The sequence below is a fragment of the Octodon degus genome, unplaced genomic scaffold, assembly GCF_000260255.1.
Source record: "Octodon degus isolate 3935 unplaced genomic scaffold, OctDeg1.0 scaffold00118, whole genome shotgun sequence".
In the NCBI taxonomy this organism is placed as follows: domain Eukaryota; kingdom Metazoa; phylum Chordata; class Mammalia; order Rodentia; family Octodontidae; genus Octodon; species Octodon degus.
In genome coordinates, this window is record NW_004524694.1 from 748605 (window position 1) to 767357 (window position 18753).

General features: G+C 42.9%; 1 protein-coding gene across 1 annotated transcript in view; it reads right to left on the minus strand.

Annotated features, from left to right (window-relative positions):
• Nipal2 (NIPA like domain containing 2) overlaps positions 1 to 18283 on the minus strand; it is a 90417-nt gene extending 72134 nt beyond the window's left edge. Inside the window, exon 1 of the mRNA XM_004640061.2 lies at positions 17958 to 18283. Within this exon, the coding sequence (XP_004640118.1) occupies positions 17958 to 18092 (135 nt within the window). The 5' untranslated portion in view covers positions 18093 to 18283. The remainder of the gene's footprint in view (positions 1 to 17957) is intronic.
• Positions 18284 to 18753: the final 470 nt, after the last annotated feature.

The following is an 18753-nucleotide window of genomic DNA, read 5'->3' on the forward strand; positions in this document are numbered from 1 at the left end:
AGTTAGAGGCACAGGCCCCAGACATGGGAGGATGACCTTAATTTTTATAGTGTGCCCTGTGTTGCTATCCTCATAGCTTAGTCTCAGGCTTTCCCTGTGTGTCTTGGCAAATGTGATCGGTCACAACAAACAATTCATCTAGGGGGAGGTTCAGAATATCAGTATGGATAAATATTAAGATGTTTTTGAGGCTGCTTCCACAAAGCTGTCAGCCTCAGGTTCCTGGAGTTCGAACTTCACAACTCTCCCGCTGGCCAAAAGTGCCCTGAAGGCATTCGAGGAAGAAAAAAAAAAACAAACAAAAACAAAAAAAACAAAACCCTTATTCCATTTAGAGTCACATGAGGAGAAGACACTCTCTCAGGCTTTCACAGAGAGCACATTGGCCAAGCAATGGCCGTGACTCATCCACATGGCTGCACTGACAAAGGTTCTACAATCTGAGGTACAGGATCTCAGGATAAATCCTGAGGGCATTTCACTGACCTTCTCAAACCAAAAAGCTACAACTCTTGTTGCATAGGTCCTGCTTTACCTTGGTCTTAACCATCCAGTAGAAAAGTATGAAGATGAAATATAGGAAGTAAAGCCATGTTGTTATGTTGAGCTGTGGGGGACTCACGTCAATAATTTCTGACATTGCCAATTAAACAGAAGACCCAATGCTATTATGGGCTTCTGTACTCTTTTAGAATATTTTGCTGAGTTTACACACCTATAATATTCAACAACGGAACTTAAAAAAAAATTGGGGTATAACTATGAATGTCCATCTGTGTATTCAAAGTGGTTGGGATAGATATATAGTTGCATTCTCTTAATGAATAGAATGATTTTTTCTAATGGTGTTTGTAAGTAGGATCACAAGTCTGCATCTTGTACAGCAATTAACCAGTAAGAAGAATATATGCAGTGTATTATTTGTTGAAACTGTACTTTCGATTTGATTTGAAACTGTCTCATTGCTATATGTTTATCAATAAAACTTTGAAAAGAAAAAAAAAAGATGCTTTTGAAGTAAAATCTTCTATCCTACATTTTTTGGTCCCGGTATTTTCTTTAGCTATGTCACACTGACACATACTGCTGTGCTCTTGGCCTGTAATCTATGTCCAGTTTAGCCAGATAGAGCAGGGATATTATACAATAAGGTGGGGACCTAGTTACAGTCTGTGCCAGATCTGTCTTTGAGTTCCACTGTATTCCTGGCTCTGCTTTCAAAATCTACACTTAGAACCAAGTCAATGTGAAGCCGATAAATGGTTCAAAAGAGTCATAGGCTCAGAGCTGGTTTTGAACATAATGGCTATATCTAACTCATGACTGAGGTAATGCTGTTCCCTATTCTACAAATGAGAGGTCTAAATTCTGTTATCTACAATATAGCAGGTTGGGTGTTTTAGGTCAAAGTCACCAGTGGAATGACCTCCAAGACCTGGACAGTGAAGGGGTATGTCTGAGAAATGGGCCTTGTGCTTTTCCCAGACAGCAGCAAACCTTAGGATGAGCTGGGTCGCTTTGGATTTATACCTAGCCATCAGGTAGGCACGCAGCCAAGGTTCAGAATGGGAAGAAAATGAAAGACATTCAAATTCTTAGAAATATGCACATAAATATTTGGGAATAAAGACTCAGAATGCATGCCAATGACTTTCAAATGACTACTTAAATCTATATCTTAAAAAAAAAAAAGAACAATTATATCACATTGTTAACCTAACAACCTTTAGGTGAAGGATATATATGTGATGTTTATTATACTGTTCATTTTACTTTTTGTAAATTGGAAATTTTCAAACTGAAAAATTAAAAAAAAAAACTAGGGCTCAGAGGCACAAGTGCCTGCCTAGCAAGTGCAAGGTCCCGAGTTCCATTTCCAGTAGCACGTGATACCCTCCCAAACCAAACCAAAACAACTGCTTTGCAGGTTTCATAAAATTAGAAAAAATATATAAAAATCAAGGGGAGACAATAGCAGGAAAAGAAAGAAAAGGAAAACTGGAAAAACCAAGAAAAAAGTAAAAATAAAACCATGGCACAATTTAGAACCACATGTAGACACTGTTTGAGAAACATCTAAAATGCCGAGGGAAAGGATAGAAAACTAAAGTGATCAGAGAGGTGACAGACGTGGCAGACAGACCAAGCTTGAGGAAACTCACCTCAGACATTATTTAGTCAGCCATGCAGCTATTTAATATTTAGGCAGCAAATGCTAAATATCAGGCCCTATGTGAGGAACCAAGGATGTAAAGTATCCTCAGGAAGCTCAAAAGAAGTAGAGAAAGCATCCAAGGGCAATCCATCATAGCCTGTCAAGTTTGTAATAGAGGCGTGTCCCTCAGAACCTACAGGAATAGAGGGAAGAGTATGAATCTGGCAGGGTGGGGAATGTGCTCATTTCCTGTGGCTTCTGTACTTGGTAGCTTGAAACAAAATTTATCCTGTCACAATTCTAGAGGACAGAAGTCCAAGGTCAATTTTCTTGGGCTGAAATCAATGCATTGGGAGAGCTATGATCCCTCTGGAGGCTTTAGAGGAGAATCCGTTCCTTGGCTTGTGGCTCCATCACTCAGATCCCTACCTCCATGTACACACTGATGTCCCCTGTCAAATTTTCCAGTGTCTCTCTCTTGTAAGGATATGTGCCATAGCTGTTAGAGCCCAACTGAGTGGTCGAGGATAATCTCCACAGATCAAGACCCTTTCCTTAATGACATCTATAAATTTCTTTCTTTCTTCTTTTTTCTATGCAAGGTAACATCCACAGGTGTTCTAAAATGTGGTACCTTTTGGGAGGTCATTGTTTAGCCTACCTCAAGAGGGGTGTTAGGAAAGCCTCACTGGGCAATATCTCACCAGGCAAAGTGTGTTTTGGCCAAGAGTAGAGCAAGTACAAAGGCACAAGGTATACTAAATAGAGTGTCCTGAAAGGCTCTGAAGCAGAGGATCATGCCACAGCTGACTGGAGAGGCAGGCAGGAGCTTCTGTGTGCCACAGATCTATAGATGGTATTATATCACAAAATCAAATTAGAGAAGGATGGGCCCAGAGTTGGCTTTAAGAACACTGATCCTTCAGGCCGGGGAGATAGCTCAGTGGACTAAAAGCCTGCTTAGGCAAGCACAGGGACTGGGGTTTGAATCAGGCACCACATGCCATGCTGACTCCACCCCTGGGCATACTGAGCTGGCCACCAAAACTCAGCATGGTGGTACATGCCTATAATCCCAGAACTGGGGAGGCTGAAAACAGGAGGATCACTACCAGTCCGAGCTGCATAGTGAGACCCTGTACCAAATACATGAAGAAGAAGAAGAAGAAGAAGAAGAAGAAGAAGAAGAAGAAGAAGAAGAAGAAGAAGAAGAAGACGACGACGACAACAACAGCAATGACAATGATGACTGATCATTCTTGTGACATTGTGTTACTTAGCTTTCTATCAGTATGGAAATATAGCTACTATAATAAGCTCAAGAGCAGGAAAAGTTGATTTTGGCTGTTTCCAAGGCCTCAGCCCATGGTCACATGGGTTTTTTGCTTTGGGCTTATGGTGACATCATGGGGAGAGCAAGTATCGGGGAGGGTCCAGGAAGAAAAGGCAGAAGAGGAAGGGCCAGGTCCCCAATGTCCCTTTTAGGGGCATGTACCCCATGCCTTACTTTCTTTCCATTAAGCCCCACATTGTCAAGGTTCCACCACTTCTTAATAATGTGTCAGACTGGAGGCCAACCTTGAGCACATGAGTTTTGGAGGATATCTGAGATCCAGATTATCATAAGTATGGAGCAAACATGGCAGGGAGGAGCCCAGGAAACAGGAAGACCAAGTAGGAGTTCACTTCAGGAGTTCCTACAAGCAATGGGAGCAACGGGATTATGGCAGGGCCATTGAGGAGCAACGGGATTACGGCAGGGCCATGGAGGAGCAACGTTCACAGCAGCAAACACACGTTTTAGCCTGAAATATGTAATACAGGGGCTGGTGAGATGGCTCAGTGGTCTAAAGCACCTACTTACAACAAGCTAAGCAAAGCACAGGGACCTCGGTTCAATCCCCCAGCACCACATGCCAGCCAGCCCCGCCCCCTGGTGGGCTGAGCTGGACACACACATAAATAAAAAAAAAAAAAAAAAAAAAAAAAAAAAAAAGAAATATGTAATACATATTGAGTTACTGGATGGATTGGACTATTCTAACCACTAATCCTCTTTACTCTTGTAGATAATTGAGTTGTCTGAAAAATGAATCCCAACAGAATTAAAACTATAATCCCATATGTGAAAAAGATGGAAAAAACCCCCAAAACTTCAGCTAGGAACAGATTTTTAATTTGTTATCTTGGTTATCGCATGCTATAAGGTTATTGCATGCCTAGCCTGAGAAGGTCTCATGACATTGGATCTTAATCTGGTGATTAAAAGCCAAGCGAAAGGGCCAGGGTTACATAACTCCGCATATCATTGCTATTCTACAAGCTGTTCAGTGCCAATTTCTAATCAACCTTAAAACCTAGGCAGAAAAACCCAACATATTGCTTTCCCATATGAGGAAGAACTATTACATTTTGTTTTTTACTAGAGAACACATTTACTTACATAATTATACTTTCCTCATTTTTAAAGACCAAATTCCATTAAGGACAAACCTTTAAATTTACTAAGAGACCACCCTGTTTTTTTCCTTCCCAGAAACTGAAGTTTCAGCAGAACAACTTTATAGGAAAAGGAGTGCATTTAATGGCACATCCTTCGGGGGTGTTGAACACTTTATTAAAAGGAGAACAACAACAGTTGGGAAAATGTGAGATTTCACTTAAGGAAGTCTTAAAGTTAGGGCTCTTACAAAACAAGTTACTTCTGTCTGCTGTTGGGTCTGTCTTTGAATCAGGACACACTGAACACAGGGAGTGCTGCTGTCTGCATCGAGATCAACACAGGATCCCACAGTTTTTCAGGTTTTGCAAGAACGTATTTATAATCATAATTTCAAAAACTTCTGATTTTTTACTTCCCGGAAGCAGGCGTGCAGGCTGTGCTCTGCAGGTACAGCCCAGGGTGTGGAGCGAGAGTACTATTTCAGCTAGATGCTGTGAACTCACTCCGCTGGCAGGCCTTCCTCCACAGATGCCTGGGCTTCCAGAGTGCTCACACCTTCAAGAACAATACTGGACCTTGAACTCTTAACTGTAGTTTGCCACTACCTTTTTTATAAAGCTAAACTTTATTGTCGCTATCAGGTGCCAGCCTGGGTGAGTTTCTGCCTCCATCTGCGGAAGGATCACGACGCAGGCAGCCAAGGCGCTCAGCCAGATACTGCTGAGGCTCTTGCCACCCACCAGACCCAATCTTTCTGAAATTAACGCAAAAATAAAGGTCAAGTTCGCTATGTATGTTGGACCCTGTGACTTGGGCTCTTCAGCACCTCTAAATTCCTCACAGATAAGCTAATTTCTTTCTTTTTTTTTTTTTTTTAAATATTTTTATTTATTTACGTGTGTGTGTGTGTGTGTGTGTGTGTGTGTGTGGCCAGCTCAGCACACCAGGGGGCGGGGCTGGCTGGCATGTGGTGCTGGGGGATTAAACCACGGTCCCTGTGCTTTGCTAAGCTTGTTCTAAGTAGGTGCTTTAGACCACTGAGCCATCTCACCAGCCCCCAGACAAGCTAATTTCTAATGTCTCTCAAACCCCAATTCCTGGCAAGATCCTTCCATCCCTCTGATCCAATAGCTAGATCGCATAAATTTAATGGTCAGCACACATATGACACCCAGAGGAATGATCAATGCTAATTGTTATTTGGGTCAAAAGACTCATAAAGGGCTCTACGTTTAAGCCACAATTGCTGCCTACTCCACAGCTGTAACAGCTGCTTATCACATGAGGTCCATCCGAATCTCGCTCGCACAGAGCTGCCCATTTCTCCACTACTGTGACTCAGGCCATCAAAGCCAAAGGTATATTATAACATTTCCTTTTCTGCTTTGGCTCCTTTATTTACAGTCACATCACAGCATGTGACTATGAATTGTAATATATCAACATAACTGGATTAAAAATGCCCAAGGGATTCTGTATATTTCTGGATAAGTCACGGAGGTGGACCTGGCTCCTTTGGTCCCTGGCCCCTTTCTTCTCTGGCACTGGTCCCTGCTCTGCCTCCTGGCTGCTATGAATGCAGTATATGTGCTTTGACACATCCTTCTGCCACAATGTTCCTGCCTTAAGTCTGGCTGATCAGGGGCTAAATCTCTTAAAAATGTGAGCCAAATTAAACTACCTCCTCTAAGTCATGGTGTTGGGTATGGTGTGGCAGCACCAGGGAAGCTAGGATGCAGCACTAGGTGGTCCTGCACGTCTACTGTAAGTAATTTATCAGGTAATATAAGCCAGGGTCACTTCACTTAAAGCCATCCCTTAAAATGCTTTTTGAGTATTTTTTAATTTTAAAAAATTACTGAAAATTAACAATTTATACTTATATGTTTATGGGTTATGAAGGAATGTTATGATCTATAAATATCACATAGTTAAATCAAGCTGATTGACATATCTACAACTTCAGTGCTTATCAGTTTTATAGTGAAGATATTTGAAATTTATTCCTAACAACTTTGAGATGTACAATACCTTATTATTATCTATATTTGCCATTTGTATGATGTCAAAAATACCCATCTTGGGCTAGCTCAGTGGTCTAAGCACCTGCCTAGCAAGCACAAGGATGCAGGTTCAATCCCCAGTATCACAAGCTGTGCTGGCCTGGCCACTAAAACCAGGAGTAGTGGTGCATGACTGTACTTACAGCACTGGGGAGGCTGAGCTGGGAGGTTCACTCCAAGCTGCATAGAGAGACCCTGTACCAAATAAATAAATACCCATCTTATTTCTCCTGAGATTTGGTCTTCCCACCTCAAAGTTTTTGTGAGCACCATTCTGTTCCTTGCTCCTATGAGTTCAATTGCTGTAGACTCCACATACAAGTGAAAATGTGAGGTGTTTGTCTTTCCGTCTCTGGCTTATTTTACTTAGGCATAATGTATTAGAATTTCACATTATTGAAACCAACAGAATCTCTTTCCCTTTCAAGGCTTAATGGCATTCCATCGTGCGCCTAGGCCACATTTCCTCTATCCAGTCCTCCGTTGGTGGACACTTAGACTGATTCCACCACCTGGCTGACGTGAGTAGGGCTGGAGAGAATGTGGGAGTGCAGACATTTCCTCAACATTTTGATTTCAGCTTTTTGGTAAGTATTCAGATGTGGGATTGCTGGATTGCACTAGTCAGCTCTCCAGTGGCTGAGATTAAATATGTGATACCCACAACATACACATAATTTGTTTGCCTAGTGGTTTCTTGGGGTTCAGGCTGAGGCTGACTGACTGGAAGCCTGGAGCACTATGGCAGAAAGAGGGAGTTCATGGCAGCCAGGAAGGAGAACATACAGTCAGCACCAGAGAGGAAAGGGCCAGAAACCAGATAGAGACCCCAAAATCATGCTTCTGTGACTTAGGCGGACGTACCCAGAAGTGTGATTTACTAATTCCTGGGGCAGCTCCTGAGCCAATCAAGTTGACACAATTAGGTTTAATCATCACATCCCACTCCTGTTAAGTTGATACACAAACACATCTTCTTCTTCTTCTTCTTCTTTTTTTTTTTTTAAAGTTTTCTTTTCTTTCTTTTTTTTTTTTGTGTGCAGGGTCTCACTACACAGTCCAGACTTGTAGTGATCCTCCTGATTTCTGCCTCCCAAGTGCTGGGATTACAGGCACGCACCACCACGCCCAGACTCCATTGTCTGCTTAGCGTGCCTGGGGGTGGGGCCAGCGCAGCATGCAGAGCCAGGGATCAAACCCTGGCTCCTGTGCTTACCTAAGCAAGCGCGTAGTCCGCTGAGCTACCACCAGCCCTCAAACACATTTTCTTAAACCATACTTAATTTTCAAAGAAACATGATTGCATGTTTGCTAAGGTGTTTTTGTTTTTGTTTTTGTTTTTGGCAGAACCGGGGATTGAACTCAGGCCCTTGCACTTGCCAGGGAAGCACTTATTCCACTGAGTCATCTCCCCAGCCCCCTATGATTGTATGTTAATAACCCCACTTAATAGAATACTACTGTCAGTAGTGGTGCATGTCTGTACTTCCAGTGCTGGGGAGCCTGAGACGGGAGGATCACTACGAGTCTGAGCTGCACAGTGAGACCCTGTACCAAATAAATAAATAAGTAAATAGATAAATAATACAATACAATACAATATAAAAGCCATTTGTTTCTCCTGAGATTTGGTCTTCCAAACTGAGATATACATTAAGTGGTGGGTATAACTAGAAATGCAATTACCCCTTCCCTAAAGTCTCAACAGTTCCAAACTGCTTTAAAAGTCAAAGTTTCTTCTCAGACTCCTGGCAAACTTCTTAGTTGTGAATCTCCGTAAAAATCAAAATCAAGTTACATGATCCCAAAATAAAACAGTACAGAATAAATATTCTCATTCCAAAAGGTGAGAATAGGGAGAGAGAAAAGAACTGGACCAAATCAAGATAAAAACGCAGCAGGACAAACATTAAGTAGTTCCATGCCCAGCATCTCAGGCATATGCGAGTGAGATGTAATTTCCAGAGGGACTGGGGAGCTCTGTGCCTACAGGCTTGTTGGTTGCAGCCTACACAGAGTCCTCTTGGCTGGCTCCACTCATGGCCTCCCAGGTCCCTCAGTAGACATCCTATATTCCTAACTTTGTGGGTCTATACTAAACTTTGTCTTCATTTCTACAGCTTCAAGAACTGCCTGTTGGGGGCTCTTTACCTAGCCTCTTATGCTTTGCTTTGAAATCTGTGTAGAAGCCTCTTTGGCCCCACAACTCTTGCATTCTACATGCTGCTAAAAGTAGCATTGAATGGACAATGCCCAGGTCTGCTGTCAGTGAGAGCAATGGCCAGGTCCTTTTGAAAGTGAAGTGGGCTTTAAGTGCTGGATGGCTGGCCATGGTGAAATAAGCCCCAGGAAACCAAATCCTTAAGTGGCCCTTCTTGAGCAATAGCCTCAGGAGTCCTCTCAAATTTAAGGAACATAGCTTTGTAGACTTGAGCCTGACATAGTTAGGTCTTGCTTATTCTGAGACACCCTCAAAGTATCTTTCTTTTTGTCCCTGTGCAAAGCATTTTGTTCTTTTTTTTTGCATTTTAGGGAAGGGTCTACAGGGTATTCAGGGTCTCACTACTAGATAGTGATCTGCCTGTTTACAGCCTCCCAAGAGCTGGGATTACAGGCACATACCACCATGCCCAATCTCAATTGCCATCTCAGTCCACCCTGGGGGTAGGGCCAGCATGGCAGGCCCAGGGATTGAACCCCTGGCCCCTGCACCTGCTTGCAGATGCTTTAATCTGCTGAGCTCTTTGGCCCTGGTTTGTTCTTAATAGTGCTAATCTCCTTAGCAATCAATCATACTTCCTTTGGCCTCAACTTTATACACGGTTTCTTCTAGGCCAAAATTTAAGGTCTTCATTTTTTTTTTCTTTTATTAATCTCAATTCTCACTATAAATCTGGCTAAAGACATCCAGTGGTACCCATACTACAGCATGAATATTGGGCTGCCTTGAAATTTCCTTTGCCAGATCAATTAGTCAGTGCCATGAATCCTGGTCTCTCACAAAGGCTGAGGATATAGAAAAAAATGTAGACAAACTTTCTGCTGGAGTGTAGTACACATGACTTCTAGCACAACTGATCAAAGAAGTCCTTGTTCCCAAAAGAAACTTCATGAGGTTGGCCTTTATTGTCCACATACCCAATGTTCCAGTCTTCTGAGCTTTGAAAGGATGATTCATCAAATTCTGCTTACAGCATTCTAGGTCTTCTCTACCTTGCATCTTCAAACCTCTCTGAACTCATCACATAAACTAGTTCCAAATGCTTCTGAATTATATTGTCAGGTACAGACATAGCAACTACCACATTTCTTTGGTACCTATTTTCTGCCTTAGCTTTCCCATTACTAGGACCAAATACCTGACACCCACAATTGAGAGGAGGAAAAGTTTAATTTGGCTTGTGATGTCAGGAGATTCAGTCCATGGTTAGCTGGCCCAAAGACATGAACACTGTGGTGGAAAGGCATGCAGGAACAAAGCTGCTCAGCTCATGGCAGCAGGGGAATAACACCTAGAGAAAGGGGAAATCAATGCAGTACAGACCCCAATTTCACGCCTCCATAACCCCCCCAGACATACTCAGAAGTGTGCTTTACTAATCTCCTGAGCTTAGCCACCACATGCATTGCATGATAATTCTGTTTTTATTTTTTGAGGAAGTTTTTCAAAGCATTCTCTCCCACCACACACATATACATACATGTACGTACACATACACACACACACACACATCACAAAAATACTACATTTTGAGGATATATCTGTGTTTTCTGACTTACTAAAAAATATCATTGCATATTATCCTTTATTAAGAAGGCTCTTGACTCTGATTTTGATTTGATGGAATTTTGGTTGCATTTCAGGCCTGCATTGTTGATTAGCTGGCCCAATGTTATCCCTTTGATTTTTCCATCCATAGAGAAGACTAGAGGCCTTTTTAGAATCTCTTTGATAGGAAGAGGTTAAGTCTAGAACTTAGAAATAAATCACTGCCTAGAAATGATCCTAATGAAAATGTTTCAGAAGTTAATTCTATTACTGCCCAAGTCTCACCCACAAACATGAGGCAAGCTAAATGGGCGAGTGCTTTGGTGAGGGGGGCTCATTCTTGTGAGCCAGAATACAGAAAGGAAAGTTCATTCTGTATGAACTGAGATATACATTAACTGAGATTATATATTAGGGCTGCCTAGAAAGACAATAATTCACAGGGAGATTTAATAATTCACAAAGATATGGACCACACAGCCCTCCTTTCTCTTGGTGATAAGACCTTCCTTTTCATGAGGCCATCCAGTCCTTCCTTGGGGGTACCCATACACTTCAGGGACATCAAGACCAGAATCTTGGCAACTGAGATGGGATAGAACACAGACTGAACCTCCTTCAGTCAGACTATGGCCCATGATTCCTCATTATACCTGAAAATCAAATTTTTCCTTCTGGGTGTGAAGTATGTTGCCTAAAGAGGTGAGCCTGCTATAGGCAGAGCCATCAACCCCGAAGAACAAACTGACACTGACAAACTTAGTGTTCACTGTGTAGGGAAACCCCTGATCAAGGCTTGCCTGAACCCAGAATTCTAGCTTTTGTCTTCATTCAAACAGATTAACTTTTTAAAAATTATTATTTAAACCAGTAACATTGTTTTGTGTAACCTGCAACTTAAAAGCTTCTTGACTTTCAAAACATTATTGGTAGGTAAGGCTAGTTCAAAAGCCTGAAGAACAAGACTGACCTCTGTTAGAAGCTAAAGAAATTAGGCCAGGGGTCCAAGCTCTTGAAAGAGGGAAACAATGTCAGGGGGCTAGGGGTGTAACGCAGAAGAGCACATGCTGAGCATGCATGAGGACCTGGGCTCAATCCCAAAACCACAAAGCAGAAAAGAAGGAGACAATCTGAGAGCTACAAAGATGGTAAGTTCTAGTGACTTAGGAAACCAGGACTGAGGTGACAGGAAGGTGACAGGACATTTATTTTATGCAGACCTAGTATAACCTGCTAAGCTTAGGTTGGGTCCTTAAAGAAACAGTGACTAAATAGAATCCTCAGGGAGGGGTAGAGTGCATGACTAAACACATATCCACCCATGTTTACACAGTCAGCACCTCCTGATGCATCAGGGTTGAAAGTGGCCAAGCTGAGAGTGGCCCTGGGCCTGGCAAGTAATAAGGTGAGGCCAAAGTGCAGGTGTGTACATCTTGGGGTGGGGAAGTGAGCATTATCTTCTGGGCTCTGACATTATGGGCTCCTAATTAGGACACTCTGCTGGCCCAAGTCCTGAATGAAGAGGACTGACTATGTAAACTGAAGTCAGCTGAAATACCAGGCATGAGATGGAGGTGGCTAACAAAAGCTGAACAGAGAAATACTAGCTCTGCAGGAGAAAACAAAAACTAAGGTAACATCAGTGCCACAAAGTCTTACGAACTCTAAATGAGGGTTCTCAGGCTGACAGCGCTGGTTCTTTGGTTAATGTATAATCAGGATCTATAAATATGATTGTACTCCTGTCACCAAGCACATCTGCCAGCTGTTACGAGTACTCTACACTTGGTGTCTCTCCAACCTAGAAGACCAGAGAATGGCAAAAGACGTGGAGAGAATCCCTGCCTTAGTATCTCAGGATACCAAGTGTTCAGTCTAAAAATCATTCCAATTTAGAAGTGTTCTGGAATGTTACTGCTTGTGGAGAGTGAAGGGGAGGCCAACATCAAAGAGGCTGAGTAGGTACCAGGTATGGAGACAGTGGTTATAGGTTAAAGAAAGCAAAGCTGCTCCAGAGAATCTACAGAAATCTTCTTACTTCATTTTCAATGAGCTAAATCCAAAATTATTAATTATCAGAAATCAATATTTCCTGATCTTTCCTATAATAGAGGCTCATTTAATACTACTAATAATAGCTAGTGCTTATTGGGTACTTTCTATATTTAACATATATTATGTTAATTTTACAACCATATAAGGTATGCATGTATGTATTATTTCCATTCCAATAGAGTGCCAAGAAAAGGAAAAATTAAGAAACTTGTCAACAAATCTAGTAAACAGGCTCCGCTTTCAAAACTTGACCATACATGAATAAAATGTTATTCTTTCCCAATGACCTCTCAAAGACCAATGTGAACAAGCACCAATGTTTTTAAAAACAAACTTTTTAAATATTTCTAACCAAACAAAAGGAATATGGCATATATTTACTGCAAGTTGAAGGGCCACAGCGATGCTAATTTTTTTTTTTAACTTTCTATAATTGTAGAACATAATACGGGAAGCTACAAAGACAATTATCTGGATGAATGACTATACCTCAAGTTATTATGTGGACAACACTCTTCTAACCATTACTGAGATCAAGAAATGGACCCTGGAGTCCATCAACCCTCCCTATGTCCCACACTCCTGCTATGCCCACCCTTCGGCAGAAGAATCACAGGCCTGGCTTTATGGTGATCACCTTCTTATTTTTTCTCATTGATGGGTCACCTAACCCTGCACCCCTAATCAGTATACTTGAAGCATTTCTTTTTCTGCTGTGTCTTTTAGCTCTTATCCCCTATGTCTTCCTGTATCCATTCTGTCCCTATTTTCCCCTTATAAAAATAATTTTTGAAGAAATCAGCCCATGCAAATCTGGAACGAGGCAAAGTTTTCAGCCTGGATTTGGCTGAGTGCATCAATGCAAATGTTATGAATCAAGCCATAAGGAGAACATCAGGTAGATTTAAACACAAACACCTGGTTTGCCAAATTCACAAGAACATTAAAACTCAGTTCCTTGAAATAAAAAGTTCCTTTTTTAAGACATAAAAAAGCATTGGTACAGTTGCTTTGAGGTTATCGTTTTTCCTTCATCTTCATGAAAATGTGTAAAGGAAAAAACGTCATATTGCATGTATAAAGAAGGCAAAAACAAAAAAGATTTTTCTTAGGAAGGAGCTGGAAATGATCAACCATCTCTACCCAGCCCTCTGAGTATGTGAAAGTTTTGGCACTTTTCTTTAAGAGCCAGTTTTGTGCAGCTACTGGCAGAAAAGAGACAGATGATAGCAAAGCAAAAATCAATAAAAGGGCAATATAAAACTCACTGCTATTCTTCTTAACGGGGGCAATGTGCACTTCTCCCTTCACATTTACTCTACAGTCACATTCTTTGCAGGCCTCAGTCTCTAGCAACGTCCTTCAGGCATGGAATAAGAATAACTTTGCCCTTAAACCCACTTGTTGGAAGATCTTGGGGTGAGCTATTTGATAGCAGTTTCTTTATGTGCACAGAGAGGATAATGTGTACCTTACAAGGTTATTGGGGGCTCAAATTAGATAATAGCTATAAAGTGTCACATCGTAAATGCATAACAAATGTCAGTCTCTTCACTTTGCCTCTTCTCTGCCAAGTTGTATCAACTTTCCTTTAAATCTGTTGACTTTCAACATTCAAGTCATTGTGGATCAAAAGTTCAAATAGAAGACATAAGCATTCTGCAGTTTTCATCTTACCTTATGCAGGACAAACTTTTCTAATAGCGTCCTTGTGAGTTTAGCTATTAGCAATGCATACACCCCAAGGAACCCTTTGCAGGGTTCCCTCCCTTTCGCAACCCTCAACCCCTCTTCTAGCCTGGTCCTTATTTATTCAACCACATAGCAGGAGGACAGCCTGACAGTTTCTACTCCAAACATAATTTTACCAGCAGGAAAACCTGAGACCTTGAGGAATTAAGTGAGCTTCTCAAGTGCATGCAGTTAGGTAGCAAAAACCAAGATGACAGTTTCCAGGAGCCTCTGCAAATTAGACGCCTGCTGCTTGCTGGGGTCAGCAGGTAAAAGGAATGATGGGCCAAGGTGCAGAGTTGACAGTGATACTGTGGGAAATTCTAGCTCCAGGTTGCTAGAATTTCTAATATTTAAAAGATGATGGAGGGCAGGCCAAATAGCTCAGTGGATTAAAGCGCCTGCAAGCAGGCACAGGGGCCAGGAGTGCAAACCCTGGGCTTGCTGTGCCAGCCCTGCCCCCAGGGGTGCACTGAGACAGCAACTGAGACTGGGCATGGTGGCACGCGCTTGTAATCCCAGGTTTTGGGAGGCTGTAAACAGGTGGATCACTACGAGTTCGATCTAGTAATGAGACCCTGAATGCCCTGTAGACTCTAAAATACAAAGTAAATAAATAAAGATGATGGAAATTTAGGGGCTGGGGAGATGGCTCAGTAGGATAAGCGCTTGACTGGCAAACGCAAGGATCTGAGTTCAATCCCCGGTTCCGCCAAAAACAAAACAAAACAAAAAAAAAAAGATGATGGAAACTTGAAATTTTAAGGTTAATCTCATTTTTTAAAAAAAATTATTTTATTATTTTTGTTAATTATTTTTAAATGTTGGTAGAAGTTTTTTCAACTTCTCTGCAGGTATCTATGGATAAAACTTATCCCATAGCTGTGCCAATCTGAGGCCTCCACTCCTGCTACAAATTTACTTTATTTAATTTGCTTTGATTCTTTCACTTCCCACTCAGTTCCCCTCAAACAAAAACAAAAACATGACTGCAAAACAAAAACTCCAATGGCTTCTGAGTATCTGTGAGCTAAAGTCTAAACCTCCTCACCTGTTTTTTCAGGCAATCCAGGACCACAGCCTGGCCCCAAATCCTCTTCCACCTTACAGGCAGATTCTCTCTGCCACTGCAGCCACCAATGGTCAAAGAATTGTACAATACTAGATATGAACAAGTGAAGGACACTGGCCCATGGTGGCCGTTTCTTGGTCCCCAGGCCTTTCTCTTTGGTGGAATGCCCTCCCCCTAGGTACTGCTATCATGAAATGTCACCCATCCTTAATGTCCCACTCAAACACCACTTTACAAACACATGCCTGGTGGGCCCAGCTGAGAGCCACCTCGCTGAATCTCCACAGGCCTTTAGACCACTGGCATGACAGCACCACTCCTTGTTTTGGAGTTATTTACATCACCCACAGAACATTCCTTGAATGAAGAGTCTGGGTCTTGAACTATAGTGATCAGCCTCACAGCACTTTGTATATAGCCGTGAGCTCAAAACATGTCTTAGAACATTATCCTCTTATACTGAAAACTTGTGCATCCAATATAAAAAAAATTTTTTTTTCAGAACTTAGTCTTCCATGGCTACACTCCTACAAAGGCTTTTAAACAAGCAAGTAGGCTTCCAAACACCAAAGGGCAACCACCTCCCCTCTCTGTTTGCCCAAACTTCCCGCCCTCTGCTTGCTTTGAGATCATCTTCTCCAGAACCAATCACTTTTCTGCCTCAGACAACACAGCCTCTACATGGCTATGCTCAACCTTCGCTTACTCCAAGGAAGCGTTTCCATGGAGCTGGTCCTTTGCCATAGAATAAGGCTTACAGATCAGATCGGATGGTAATTCCTCTGGAAGGCACACACGGTGGGCTCTCGGCAAAGAGGTCCTGGATAAATATTTCAAATGCGCTAACGCTGACAGAAACCAACAAGCATCACGAATCCTTGGCTAGCCCACAAGGAAGGCTGATGATGGCTACAGGAGTCACAAATGTTTATCTTACATTTTGCTTTTGTGGAGATACACTCTTATTTGACTATCCCAATTTCAGTTGGTGCCAAAAATAAAATAAAATAAAAACTGAACCCCATTTTATTTTTGCTGGCCTGACCAATTCTAGAGGCATTCAATAAAACACTTTTCGAATTGGTTAAAAAAAAAAAACAACAACCAATTATTACTTTTGCTTAAGTAAAAAATATTTTAAGTATCTTTTTAGCACTAATTAAAAGAATAAATACCACAGACGCATAAGATGTTCTAAATTTGCACAGTAAGCAAAAAGGCTGGTATAGTTTTATCTCAAACCAGCCATAGTTTAGACGTCAGCTCGCTGATTTTGATAGTACACGCTGGATACACTCTTCTAACATGAGCAGATACGCATTGTCAAAGACAAGTTTAGCTGTGCAGACCTTATTTGCCTCATATTTATGCCACATGATAATCAAATTTTGGGTATCAGAGTGCCATGACAATCAAGAATTCTAGGAAACATTACAAGAACTAATGACTGCAGAGATTTCCACTGTGACAATGTTTTCCTCTGTTTGGATGATGCCATGGTAGGTGACAGCCACTAACTCAATATATTTGCCAAAAGGGGATCATGCTTACACATTTATTGGGACGCCTTTAGCATAAGCATAGTATAACAAATACACTCAAGGAAGTTCCCACAGAAAGTGGTTCTCTTCTTTGTAATTCCTGTGGGTGGAAGGAGATATGGGATAACTCTTACTCTTCACTTTTTCTATTTTAGTATCTTTTGTGGTAAAACAGACTTGAAACAATACTCTCCCTTCTGCTGAAAACTTGTAAGGTGGATATGTATATTTATTCTTTGTACAAATAAATTGTCGTCTGAGTTCAGAAACTAACATTCAAGGCACTTTTCAAACATAAAAGGAATCTAAACCTTTGATACTGGTTAAGATCTCCCACTTAGACCAACACCAACAGATATTTTATGATTGTATTTTTGTGAAATAAAAAGACTCATGGTTTTGCTAAGGAATAAGAACAAAGTAACACATTTATGAAAACAGAAGGAGGCCTGGATCCACCGCATCAAACTCGCCCCCCACTTAAAAGACCATAAATGCTGCTAGGGAGAGGGCTGGGACAGAAGGTTTTTCTGATCTGAGACTCAGCCAAAAATAAATGGGCTTCTCCGGTCCCCTTTGATCTCGTTCAATGTATATTTCCAGTGTAAACTGGTGATGTTTAGGCTGACAATGTTTTCCCAAAGGGCTGGCAATGAAGAGGGAGAGAGTCACGCTGCTGCAACCCGAGAATACCAGAGGTACTCGCACGGAAATGGAAGCGCTCTGCGGAGACCCTGGGGACACGCGGGGCACATCTGCGCACGGCTGACACGCAGATTCCCTTCACGATTTCCTGCTTCGGGGAACAATGTCACCTTTTTTTTTTTTTTTTGGTACTGTGAAAGGATCTTAGGGTGAAAATAAGTGGAAATTCACTTCACATCCCTAGAATCCTTCTGGGAGATGAGGGCTGACTCCGCCAGGGGAGGGACGCACAGGCCCAGCAATCTGCAGGGGCCGCCGCAGACTGCGCGTCTCCTCCGCGGCCAGGCCCGAGGCTGCCGGGGTCCCGCAGTGGCCAGCGCACGGCGACAGCGCCCTCTGCCCCTCCCACGCAGCCACCCCGGGGTCTTCGGCTGGGCACGAAGGCGCTGGGGCCCGGGGTCCCCGCCTCGGCCGCGGCCTTACCTGGTTCCTGCGATACCACGCGCCCGATAGCGAGCCGTTGGCCGCGCCTGGCGCCCAGTAGGACAGGTTTCGGGACAGCCCATCCAGGGCGGCCGCGGCGGCGTCCCCGGGCCCCGTGGGCTCCGGCGCCGCCATCAGGTCCGCTCGGGCGCCGGGCCGGGCCGCGTCCCCGCCTGCAGGCCGCGCGCCGCCACTTCCTGCAGGCCCGGGCGAAGCCACCTGGTTCCCACCCCGCCGCGGCCGCAGGTGCCGAGCCCTGCGCCGGCCCTCGGGAGCCCCCGCGCGTCTGCGCCTGCTGCGCGCACCTGCCCAGCCACACCTGGCCGCCCCTGGTCTCACTGAGATGCCCGCCCCAAAGTGCGTGCTCTTAGCCAACACTAGCCCAAGTGAATGGGAGACAAAGGAACCTTGGGGTAAAACAAAACAGCTACCTTCGCCCTCCCTTGTCTACCCGGATACTCCGGTTCTGTCACTTTTGGGGAAGTCATATGAATTGCACCTGGGAACGTAATGGGATACTAACAATGTGTGAGCTACGAGAGTAAAGATCCCTGCAATTAAATCTCAGTGCCAATCCTTGACAGATTCTGAGGAATTTCTCTCTAGCGGTAGCTACAAGACCCCGATGGGTATCTGGTGATCAGGTAGGATTTCCTTCACAGGGGAACTGAGGAAACCCTGAATACTTGCCAGGCACTGCATATTAAAATTTAGAATGGGAGACAAATGTTATAAACAGTCCTAAGAATGCTAACCAGATGTTCTGGTTTTACCGGTTTTCAGGTTCTGTGTTAGT